General features: G+C 39.1%; 1 protein-coding gene across 1 annotated transcript in view; it reads left to right on the top strand.

Moving 5' to 3' along the window:
* Lhcgr (luteinizing hormone/choriogonadotropin receptor) overlaps window positions 1–12207 on the top strand; it is a 55204-nt gene extending 42997 nt beyond the window's left edge. The window contains exons 9-11 of the mRNA XM_026385757.2: window positions 2909–3094; window positions 6646–6726; window positions 11055–12207. Of these exons, the coding sequence (XP_026241542.1) occupies window positions 2909–3094; window positions 6646–6726; window positions 11055–12207 (1420 nt within the window). The remainder of the gene's footprint in view (window positions 1–2908; window positions 3095–6645; window positions 6727–11054) is intronic.
* Window positions 12208–12665: the final 458 nt, after the last annotated feature.

The following is a 12665-nucleotide window of genomic DNA, read 5'->3' as shown; positions in this document are numbered from 1 at the left end:
ATGATACAATGACTGAGCCATGCTTCTCAGTTTATAGGAGTTTAGGGTAAGGACATGTGGGAAAATTAGGAGGAAGAGGAAATCGAATCAGTAGTCTGGTGAAGCCTTGAAAAACCTGAAACATCCTGCAGAGGAGAATTGCAGCTGCAGGCAGGGCTCAGAGAGACAAGGTTCCAGATGCTCTCCAGCTCTAAGATGGGAGATCACTTCACCCTCTCCACAAAGGTGCAGTCCATTACTTCCCACTCTAGTGAGCTGCTATTCATTCAACAAACCCCTCCTGCTCACCAAGCACCAGGATGGAGAGACAGTGTTGAGCAAAACAGCTCTAGTCCCTGTCCTTAAAGAGATTACAGTCACACAGGAAGACAACGATAAAGAGACAAAGCAATAAATAGGCATGTTATTTTAAAATGTAAAAAAAAATGTGCTAAAAAGCAGGATAACTTAATTTATTTGTTGATCCATTCATTAATTTGTTCAACAACTCCTTTAAGAGCTCAAATCATGTGCCAGGCATTGGATTACACAATAGGGAAATAGCACAGAATGAGACAAGACAAACATCTTCTCCTTTATAGAATAGGGAAAGACAGACATGTAGGAAGCCACATGGTGTCAGTTACAGAGGTGAAAAATTCAGCTAGAGGGCGGGAAAGAAGTTCTTGAGAGGCAGAGTTACCATTTTAAAGAGGATGGCCAAGGAAGAGTGCCTGAAAAAGTGTCAGTTGAACAAACATGTATGAAAGGAGTGAGGAAGCAAATTGTGTGAGTATCTGGAAGAAAAACATTTCAGGAGATAGAACAGCAAGAGCAAAGGCCCTGAGGCAGAATCTTGCCTTGCGTGTTTGAAGAATAACAAGGAGGCATGGCAAAGGAGTGAGTAAGGGAACATAAATCAAGAGAGGTGACAAAGCAGGGTCACAGGATCTTGTAGCCACTAAAAGGCTTAACCTTGCTCTTAGCGAGATGGGGAGGCTTCATAATTTTGGATCAGAAGAAGGACATGAACTGTCCCAGTTATTCTTTATATCCTAGATCCTGCCAGGATCAACCCAGGACTCTCTCCTACCACTATAAACCCCAAACTCTTGTCCACTTCCTACTTCTTTCTGCTGTCAAGTCCAAACACCTACCCACACCTGCTCTACTTTCTATCCAGCCACTGCCTAGCTCCCACAACTACCAATTCCTGGTGTTATCCACTCCTAGCTCCAGTGGCTATTCATTCTGAATCTAATTTCCTCCCCCATCAACCTCTGGCTCTTCCTAACACCCACCACTAAAATTTGGGATTCTTTCTGTTCTCTGACTTTTGCCACAATCAATCCTAAATATTCAACCTCAGGGCTCCCTTTAGCTGGTGCCTCCTGCCTATTGCTTTCTCTGTTGTCTCCCAGCTTCTGACCACTAGGCCCTAAGAGATCTTTTTACATGTCCTCATACTAGAAAGACACCAGTCTTGCAGGCTGGCTGAATACTCTCCATCTTACCCACCCCCCACTGGCACTGGACAGTGTGCTGCTTCTGGCTCAGTACAGAACATGACTGTTAGGGTGGCTGGAAGAGCCCTGAGTGACAGTCCTGAAGAGCTGCTTGGTGGGCTGCTTAGGAATGACTATGGGTACTGCAAGTACCTATGCTGTCATTTTTGGAACAGTGGGGCTAGACCTAGGTCTCTTCATTCCCAAGATAGAGTTCTCATTGCACCTCCAGGATTGAGATGGTGTCTAGAAGCATCCTTTCTGCCCCTCAATATTATATTCCCCCTACCCCAATCTGTCACTGAGACTGAAAATCCACTCTCAGAGTTCCTCCTTTGTAATAAGGTCTTGCCATTTCTAAGATCCTAATTTTAAACATATACACTCAGAAAAAAAAAAAAAGCAAGTCTGCGAAGAGTTCTGTGCTCAATCCCTAACACAGCTGAAATGTTAACTCTGTAAAGCAGAATGAGAACACTGGTTTACTTAAATCAACCAGGACATAGAAGCAATAGGAAGTCTGAAGCTCCTGAGGTAAATTCTGCTGTCTATGCCAGTCACATTCCATGTTGTCAAGTTCATGTTCCATCCATCACCTATTGATCCCCTCCCACACACTGGGCACCAAGTACTGGGTCAGACTGCTGAGGGGTGCTGTGCTGCTGGAAGTCTCAAGGGGCACCAGTAGCAAGTATTTAGAAGATGAGCAGAATTTTTGAATCCCCACTGACTTCTCTTCTTCCTGATTTTTTACATGTTTGCTATTTTCTTGGACATGGCCTCAAATCTAGTAAAACTGAAGAGTTCAGGTTATTTGCAGAGCCCCAGACTTCCTTCCACACAGCTCTGCTTACATGGCAGAAGTGTTTGCTTACTTTGGATAGATGCATCCAGCCTGCCACTAGAAAATATTCAGTTTCCCAGGCAGATTATGGTAAATGCCACAAGGCGGCTGTTAATGAGGTAGCCAGCCTAGGTTTCATGAAAACCTCTCCTGCAGGGCTTCATAAATCAAAGGCATCAAAGTCCTGAATATTTACCCCAGGAATGAGCACAAAAGCTGATGTCACTGCATGTGCCCACTCTCTCAGAAAGCAAGTAGTTATTTCACTTCTACTAAGTGGAAGAAGGGAGAAAGAGAATGGGAAAAGGGAATCTAGAGAGGGAAGAGTCAAGGCAGGTACAAGGAGTTACACTCAATCTTGAAAAGAATAATGTGGTGCACATGAAGTGGAAAAAACCCATGGAATGACTTTTTTGAATTCAGATCTTAATGAGGGTAACTAAGAGAAGTAAAGGAAAAACAAAAATGGAGAAAAGAGTTCTAACAACTTAGAATGACAGACTATTGAGGGGAGGTTTCGTTCTCTGAATAAAATGTATAAAATAAATAAATAAAAACGTTTTCCTTCTTTATTGTTCAGGGATATTTCTTCCACCAAATTACAGGCCCTGCCAAGCTATGGTCTGGAGTCCATTCAGACGCTAATTGCCACATCATCCTATTATCTAAAAAAATTGCCATCGAGAGAAAAATTCACCAATCTTGTGGATGCCACACTGACTTACCCCAGCCACTGCTGTGCCTTTAGGAACTTGCCAACCAAAGAGTAAGTAGGGCTGGGGTTGCAGCTCAGAGGTGGAGCACTTGCCTCGTACACATGAGGCACTATGTTCGATCCTCAGTACCAACATAAAAATAAATAAGTAAAATAAATGTATTGTGTCCATCTACAACTAAAATTTTTTTAAAAATTAAGAGTAAGTAAAAAACAAAATGTAAAGCCAACCCATGTGGCAGAGACTCAGCTCTCAAGATAGTCAACTAATGGGGATCTCTCTCTACTTTTACTCCCTGCCTTCCAGGCCAATTCCATAATCACGAGGTCACTCTCAGATACAGAAGAAAATGAGCTCCCCTGTTTTCTCACAAAAAATGCTACCAACCAGGCATGGTGGCACACACCAGACAGCATCTTGGTAGGCTGAAGCAGGATCACAAGTTCAAAGCCAGTCTCAGCAACTTAGCAAGGCCCTAAGCAACTTAGCAATACCCTGTCTCAAAATAAAAAATAAAGAGGACTAGGAATGGACTGGGAATGTAGCACAGTGGTTAAACATCCCTGGGTTCAATCCCTGGTACCAAAAAAAAAAAAAAAAAAAAAAAAAAAGTGCTGCCAAATCACTTACTGACCCTGTAACCACAAAACCTCAGTGATCAATTCTGGGCTAACTGAATGATAGCCTACTTTAGCAATTACAAAATGAAGTATAAAACCAGCATCTCAAAGATCAATTAGTTCCAATCCTCATCAGAGAGCATCATCTTTAAAGAAGTGGGGGAAGTAGGCTAAGAAGAGTAAAAATTAGCTAATATCTTATTTTTTAGTAAATATGGACCAAAAAAAACTATAGAAGGGGTTTTTTAAAGTTATTTCTCACTGAAGAACATCATTCATTTCAAAAAGAAAGCCAAATTCCCTAAGGATTAACGTCATGCAAACAGACAGGGCATGCGCTCCTGGCTAGTTTATGTCCAGTAAACTGCATCTTACTGATTTGGTTCACTCCAGATTTCATTCTCTCCTTTAGAGGGTTGTTTTCCAGATTTTTTTTTTTTGACTGAGACTCATAGTAAAAAAATACCTTTTTTTGTATTGAAGCCAATACACTTATCATATATGTAACTGAAATAAAACAAAGCAAAGCAATATGTAACTTTTAAATATGTGACATATTTTGATACTTTCCGTCTTACTCCATTCTATTTCATGTTTGTTTTTACTACCAGTCATGATGCATTCTATTGTTTTCAAGATCCACTAATGGGACACAACTCACGAGTGTTGGAGGGGGAACCACTCACCTGAAGGATTATTACTGCAGTCTATGAAAATATTCTCAATCAATTAATAAGGCACTGAGACAGTGACACCAGGCTGCTGCTGGTTTTGTTTGGATTCAACTTCTTTATAACTTATTTATAACCAGCATGTATTATGTGTGCTTTGCATAGGTGAACTGAGCTGAGAAGACAAAACACTTGTTGTGTTCAAAGTTATGCACCACTAACTGAGCTTCAACAAACATTAATTGAGCACTTACTGTGTTCTAAACACTGGGCCAGGTCTGAAGATGAAAAGATGAGTAAGAGTTCAGTCCAATTTTCAGAGTATAGGGCGACACACAAATAAATAACCCAATATCTACACAGAATATAGCAGATGTTATAACATAGTTGAGAACAAAGCAGAATGTTCTGGTAGCACAGAAGAACAATTTCTAAATGGTAGCAGGGTTTAAGGAAGGCTTCCTAAGGGAGGTGATTTGTGCTGAGCTGTGGAGAGCAGATGAGGGGGAAAGCATACCAAGAAGATGGAATTTGTCATATAAAAGTACAAACACAAGAGACACTAGATGAATGTCATTCAGAAAAAGCAGAACAAGAAGACTTATGGGTGTGTGGAGGAAAATGTGTCAGGAGAGAAGCCATTGAGAATTGGGCCATGATGGGTTCTGAGTGCCAGCCAAAGTTGTCTAGAGGATAGAAGGGCATAAAGAATTTAAAGCAAGATTACTCAAATTTGCTTTCACAAAATATCACCCTGGCAAGCAGGGTGAAGGATGGGCTGAAGGTGACCAAAGCTGGTGAGTGACCAGTTTAGAGAAAATAGAGATGCTGAGGTATGGTAAAGCTGATTCTGGATACCTACACTATGTGGTGTAGAGGCCACATCCCTTCTGAAAGTAATAAATTGTAAAACTTTAAAACTTCTATTACAGTAGATGAAAGAGACTATTTCTGGTGGGGGGAGGATTGCACAATTATGGACCAGCATCAATCTAAGATGGGAACATAGTTACACAGAGATTGTCTTGATTAGAATTACAAGCTTTAACTAACTCCTTTTGTGACCCTAAAGCTTAAAGCCTTAGCTACCAGTGAGGATGGAGAACCTCAAGTAGGGCCTATGAGATGTTGGTGCAAACTTTGAGTCATCCCTCTGCCTGGACAACTCACACAGCTGCCTGGGCAAATGGTTCCCAAGACTTCTTTGGTATCTATAATTAAAACTTTAAAGAAGATGGAGTGGACAGTACTTTAAATGATAATAGTATTATCATTTAAAGACCAAGAACAAGCACATATCTTGTTAACTGTGGATTTGTTTCCACAAAAGAGCTCTCAGTGTCAGATACTCAAAGCCAACATGTGAATCCATCCACCATCCGCCCCCCAAAAAAATTTGATACATTTTAAGAATTTACAATCATAACCCAAAATAACAAGTTGATTAATTTTTGAAAGTCTGGCACATCAAATAATTCTGACATACTCCCCAACTTTCTGCTTTTGTACAAAGTTATTTCTACAAGGAACTGTCTCATTGATATTGCAGAAGAACAACTCAAGAGAAGTCTTTCTTGATTAGAATTACAAGGACAGCCTTGTAATTGGACAGCCTTTCTCTTTTTTCCTCAGTGAAAGCTGAGGCTCTTGGAGCCTGCTCTCCTTTATCCCAACTCTTCATTCATTTTTATCACTGCCATAGGTTTCATCCCTAGGTAAATACTCCTTTAGGCAAGTTTACACACTTTCTTTGGTTTTCTTGGCATTTCTCCCCTTTCCATAAGCTAAACTTAGAGGTGAAGATGGAAGTGTAGGCAGCATCCACATAGGTTTCTGCCCATAAGCAAAAAAAAAAAAAAACTAAAATTCACATTGTACTGTCATGTCAAACATCCTCAAATCCTTATAATTCATTCAAAGTCATAAACTCTGAATGATTATTAATCAAGGCCAATATGGACAGGAGAGTTGGTAAGCAGCAAACTTTAATAGACCATTAAGGTAGCTTTTAATAAGCATTAAAAAAGAAAACTTGATTCACTATGACAATTTTAAGAGTTTTCATCTCTAGAGCCCACACAAAACATTTAGCATTCAGAAGCATTCTATCTAAACTGGAGGAGCACTAATGACAACTCAGAAGGCTTTACTCTCTCCTCGGGAAGCATTTCAGTTAGGACAATGGTGCAGAAAATGTCCCCTGGTGTATTAGGTAAAGAACTTGGATGAACAAAGCATAAATAGACATGATTAGGTTTAGTTTAAAAACCAAAAGCTCAATTGCTTTTTTTTTTACTTCTTCTCTTTCAGACAGAATTTTTCATTTTCCATTTTTGAAAACTTTTCCAAACAATGTGAAAGCACAGTAAGAAAACCAAATAATGAAACACTGTAAGTATTTGCATGCAAAGAAACTCAGGAAGCCATGTCTTACTCTGTGTGCACCTTATTATTATCAGTACCAACGACTTTCTTTTGATAAAAGTATTGGTTAAGGTATGTTTGTAAGATATTTTTTAATAGTTTAAAATGGAAAATTCTTTTTGCAAGTAGCATCTAGTTGTACAGGTATTTTAAATGGTTTTTAAGAAGCCTATTTTTAAAATGTACCTGAATGTTCATTCTACATTTAAATTAAAATTTTTAAAAATTAGTTTTATTTTCAGGTATTTGCATATCACTAAAGGCTGATCTAAATAATAAGTTTCATTTGTAGGAATTTTCAATAGTCACATGGTCAGCATTCCACAAAGGTAAACTGATTGCAGACATAGCTTTTGAAAGTAACCAATTCCTTTCAAAGGGACTTAGGCTACATGACCACTATACCCCTAAGCATTATATTAATCAAAATGCCATCATCATCATGCAATGGACAGGAGCTACATTTCCATTCTACTAATTTTTAACGTTTTTCCTGCTTTAAATACTGTCTGCCTTGGCATTCACTTACCTTCAATTGTAAAAGAGCACACTTCAAAAGATAATCCCAGTGTCCCTATGCCACATTTAGTGAGATTTAGAAATATTATTAGTCCTCCCATGTCTCCTTAGACAAAACCAGGTGCCCCTCTAAGAGACCTTGCCAATTTCTATTATTTTTCTCTTCTCTCCTCCACCCCCATTAATCTCTGAGTTACACAGAGGCAGCAGGGCCGTGTGGGGAAGGCCTGAGCTTCAGGGTTCCTCAGAGTTTGACAGTAATGTTCCTGCAATGAGTGGGGACTGCTGAACAATAAATTTCTTTTTGAGACTTTTGCCCTCATCTATAAGAAGCAGCATAAATATCATTTGGCTTTTAGAACCATAAGAGTGATAGGAGTTGTAAAAGAATATGATAGCATCAGCATAGGTTTTATTCTTATTATTCAGTCTCCTTCGTTTCCTTTCATTTGGGTCTGACACTCTGTCCTCCCATGTTCCTTTCCTCCACTGGTCCCTCCCTTCTCAATACCACTCACCACTCATGACTCTCTGGCAAACACATGGCTTTATACTCATCAATGGGAAACCATTTCTGGGTTCAGTCAATGGTGGCACAAAGGGATGTTTTGTAGGGGGAAGAGAAACTCTAACCCACACTCAATAATCTTCATCAGCCCCCACCCCAAGGTTTCCCAAATAAGCATGAAACCTCAAATTTACTATGCTAATGCTGCTTTAAGACAAATCCCCTAATCTCTAACATCCCCAAAATTACACAACGTTCATACATAATCTAAGTTAAATGGCTCCCTGTGAAAACATTTTTAATGATAAATCCCCTACCTCCCATTTCCCACCAGAGAGCTAGTCTCTGGGGTCTAAAGCCAGCCACTAAGCCTTATCAGTTCTTCCAAGATAAGATTGGTACTCTCACTGCTGTGGCTGACCCCACTGTCCTAAAATTCCCATCTTTTCCCTTTCTTTCTTAATTGTAACTGGAACAGTGGTGCTACTGTTCCTGCCTCCTCTAACTGGGTCCCTGTGAGCCACTAACATTCCCTGTCATAGCCTCCAGTACTAAGGACAGTTCCCTGCTGGGCTTTTCAATAGGCAACAGGCTTCCCTCAGGAGCCATCCCTGGACACACTTGTTAGTAGCAGCAGGTGGGTATTTGGTCTGAAGACAAATCGCTAAGGAGAAAAACTACTAGACACATGACAGGTAGGGCAAAAGAAGAAAGGACAAAGGACCAAGGAGGAAGGAGGAAGGGAACATGTTGAACCTTTTATTGATTTTAATTTATTCAGAAATCATGCCAGAATTTTTAGAAATTTTAAATTATTTCTTCTAGCAGCTGAAGTAGTTTTGATTAGGGGAAAGGAGTAAAGGCAATCAAGACAGCAAGAGTTGAAACATTTTTACCTGATTTTTGGCCTGTATTTTATATGAATCATCCAAAGAACCTGCTTAAATTGCAGATTTCTGGGCTCTGTCTCTAGAAATTTTGAATCGGGGCTTGCTTGGAGTGAAGCTAGGAATCTGCAGTTTAACAAACGTCCTAGTGATTCTGATGCAGGTGGTGAGGACCACACTTTGAAAAACACTAACAGATAGTGAGGTGTAGAGCAAGGGCCTCTGGACAGTGGATGTGGAACCCCATGCTGCCACGGTCCTCCAGAGGGACCTCGGGTAAGTCACTCACTAATAAAATGAAGACTCAATGAGATGGTGTGTAAGGACCTAACACTAATTTTAATAGTTCTTTATAACAATCTTTTCTATTTAGAGATTAAAAATAATTATGTTGATGCCTGTCATATGAAGAAAAATAAATGTATTGTTTTTAAAGATATTTAATAATAAAACAGATAAGGTTTCTGTGCAGCCTTCTGTATAAAGCAGCCCTTCTGTAGTTCCAAACTGGTCTCCATGATATTTTCAAAATTTTCAGAGAACATTTTTTATTTTTTTCCTCCTTCAGTATTATATTCCTCAAATATATTATTTCAACCACTCACTAAATTAGACACATACTCCTAATACAGAACATAAGAAGTTCAAAGAGAAAAATACTACTAATTTGAGAGACCCCAAGGTGAAATACATATTTGTAATGGTCTTTACAGAAAAATTACACCTGCTTTTCCAGTTCTCAAGATTATATTAGCAGAGTGTAATAAGAAAAGATTTGAGCCCACCTGCATCATGCAGGATATGCTCATTGTTCCTGTACCCTATCAATTCCTTTCAGAGCCAGGATTGTTGTGCTTTAGATTTATTCGCTCTACATTTATTGAAAGGACACTCTGAGCCAAAACTGTGCTAAACACTGTTATTTCAGAAATAAATAAGACCTGAGTCCCCTGTCTTCTAGAAACTAAGAGACTATTAAAGACAGACATGTATCATCACTTCATTGCAATATGTTTTGATAACTCCAATAGTACTAAGTGCAACCTAGCAGAGAGGAAAGATAATAAACTCCTTGGGGAGGAGAATCAAGAAAGCCATTATAGAGGAACTTGGCTTTAAGAATGAGGAGGAAATCACCAGAGAGGAAAAAAATTCCAGGCAGAAGAAACAACACATATGAAGACAAAGGAATGAACAATAGAACTGCTTCATTCAGAGACTTACAAGTAGTCTCATGTGACCAAAAGTGCATGGGAGATTTGCAAGTGATAACTACTGGAATTCCTGGTATTATGTCAATAATTTTTCTAAACATTATACATATCTTAATGCACTTAATTCTTAGCATAGCCCTAACAAAGAAGGTATGATTATTATCCCTATTTGGCAAATGAAGAACTTGGGGCACAGAGATGTTAATTAACTTTATAGGTTGTCTGCAGCCTGGAGGCTGCTATGCCAGGCCTGAACCCTGGCAGTCTCCCTTCAGAGACCATGCTCTGTATTGTACAGCACTTCTGCTTCTCAGAAATGAGACTGAAAAAGTAGACAGGACCCAACCAAGGAAGTAATTTAGACCCAAACCTTGAAGATAACTTAGAAAAGGTCATTCCAAGAGGAATATACAGGCTTGAATGGGGAGAGCTAAAATTGGAGAAAGGATGTCAAGAAGAAAAGCAATGTAACTGCCCCAAGAGAGAGGATGAAAACATGAGAGGAGTCGCAATGGGGTTGGAATGGAGTGGCAGAAGTAAAACTGTTCCTCTACTAGGAAGAGTCTTTGCCTCATATTCCTAAGAAATGTCTATTTTCACTACTTCTTCCTTTTGTCCATGACTATTCATCCTCTTCTCTTAGGTTTTTAGTAATCTGTCCTTGGTTTCTATTCCTCATTTTTATTAGCCAGGGACTTAAGGTCAAACAAGTCCACTGGTAGCTGATGATTTTAAAACTGCAAGCCTTCCTATCCCATTTGTGGGCTACTACAAACAGCTTAGTAGCAGTTTGGTTGGCAACTAAATGAGATAAATAGCTAAGAAAATGCCAAGAAAGGATTATTTTAGATTTAGCAAAGTGTATATTATGCCTCTAAATTTGTTTTCCAAAGAAAATCATCCTCTGTAAACAGTTTCATTAAGTCTTTCATCAATGTGACACACACACACATATAAAATATAGTCTAATTGGTTTTTCATTCCCTCCTTAAGGAACTATCAAATCAGATAATCTAACAAATAAATGTAAGGCTGAGGCTGCTGTGTCTTTTTCTCTTGTTTCTTAGGCTTTAAAAACACAATAAGGATGATTCTTGAACTTTTTTCAATACTCAGAATCATAAAAACATCTCTTAAGTTTACATCAAGCCAATATTGTTCTTACAGTTATTCTGCTATCTTTGCTGAGAGTGAACTGAGTGGCTGGGACTATGATTATGGTTTCTGCTTGCCAAAGACTCTCCGATGTGCTCCTGAACCAGATGCTTTTAACCCCTGTGAAGATATTATGGGCTATGACTTCCTTAGAGTTCTGATTTGGCTGATTAATATTCTGGCCATCATGGGAAACTTGACTGTCCTTTTTGTTCTTCTGACCAGTCGTTACAAACTGACAGTCCCCCGTTTTCTTATGTGCAATCTCTCCTTTGCAGACTTTTGCATGGGGCTCTATCTGCTCCTCATTGCCTCAGTTGATTTCCAGACAAAAGGCCAGTACTATAATCATGCCATAGATTGGCAGACAGGGAGTGGATGTAGTGCTGCTGGCTTTTTCACAGTATTTGCAAGCGAACTTTCAGTCTACACCCTTACAGTCATCACTATAGAAAGATGGCACACCATCACCTATGCTGTTCAGCTGGACCAAAAGCTTCGATTGAGACATGCCATTCCAATTATGCTTGGAGGATGGCTCTTTTCTACTCTGATTGCCATGTTGCCCCTCGTGGGTGTCAGCAATTACATGAAGGTCAGCATCTGCCTCCCCATGGATGTGGAAACCACTCTCTCGCAAGTCTACATATTAACTATCCTGATACTCAACGTGGTAGCCTTCATCATCATTTGTGCTTGTTACATTAAAATTTATTTTGCAGTTCAAAATCCAGAGCTGATGGCTACCAACAAAGATACAAAGATTGCTAAGAAAATGGCAATCCTCATCTTCACTGACTTTACCTGCATGGCACCTATCTCTTTTTTTGCCATCTCAGCTGCCTTCAAAGTTCCTCTTATCACAGTCACCAACTCTAAAGTTTTACTGGTTCTCTTTTATCCTGTCAATTCTTGTGCCAACCCATTTCTATATGCAATTTTCACAAAGGCATTCCGAAGGGATTTCTTTCTGTTGCTGAGCAAATTTGGCTGCTGTAAACGTCGGGCTGAACTTTATAGAAGGAAGGAATTTTCTGCTTATACCTCCAACTGCAAAAATGGCTTCTCTGGATCAAATAAGCCTTCTCAGTCGACCTTGAGGTTGTCCACATTGCACTGTCAATACTCAGCTGTCCTAGACAAGACCTGCTACAAAGAGTGTTAACTATTACATCAGTAATTGCATTACTGAATTATACTTAAGTCTGAAAAAAATTACCTGAACCAGTAATTTTAATATAAAGAGTTGGTTTTAGAAAATTATTTATTCTTAGGTATGTTGATCAAAAGACTTTTGCCTAGTTCAAATTGTGATCCATGACCATTGCCAATCTGGGAACTATTTGTCATTGATATGTGATGATATAAAATTCAGAGGCAGCTCAGAAATTTTGTAACAATTTTGACAGAGTGATTAAATTGTTAAACCTAATATTAAGAAAAATCAAGGTGGCATTTTATGTGTCTTTGATTTTTTTCATTTTAGTCTTTTAATTTTTATTTCACTCTATAAAAACAATAGTGCATAACAGATTGGAAATTTAAAGTAATTGGTCTTTTTTTCCCCCGAATAGTTAGAAAGCCACACTCAAGAGATTGCACTATGCAATCTGCTAGCCACTA

This window comes from Urocitellus parryii, chromosome 12, assembly GCF_045843805.1.
Source record: "Urocitellus parryii isolate mUroPar1 chromosome 12, mUroPar1.hap1, whole genome shotgun sequence".
Classification (NCBI taxonomy): domain Eukaryota; kingdom Metazoa; phylum Chordata; class Mammalia; order Rodentia; family Sciuridae; genus Urocitellus; species Urocitellus parryii.
This window is presented reverse-complemented; position numbering and strand designations above follow the sequence as displayed.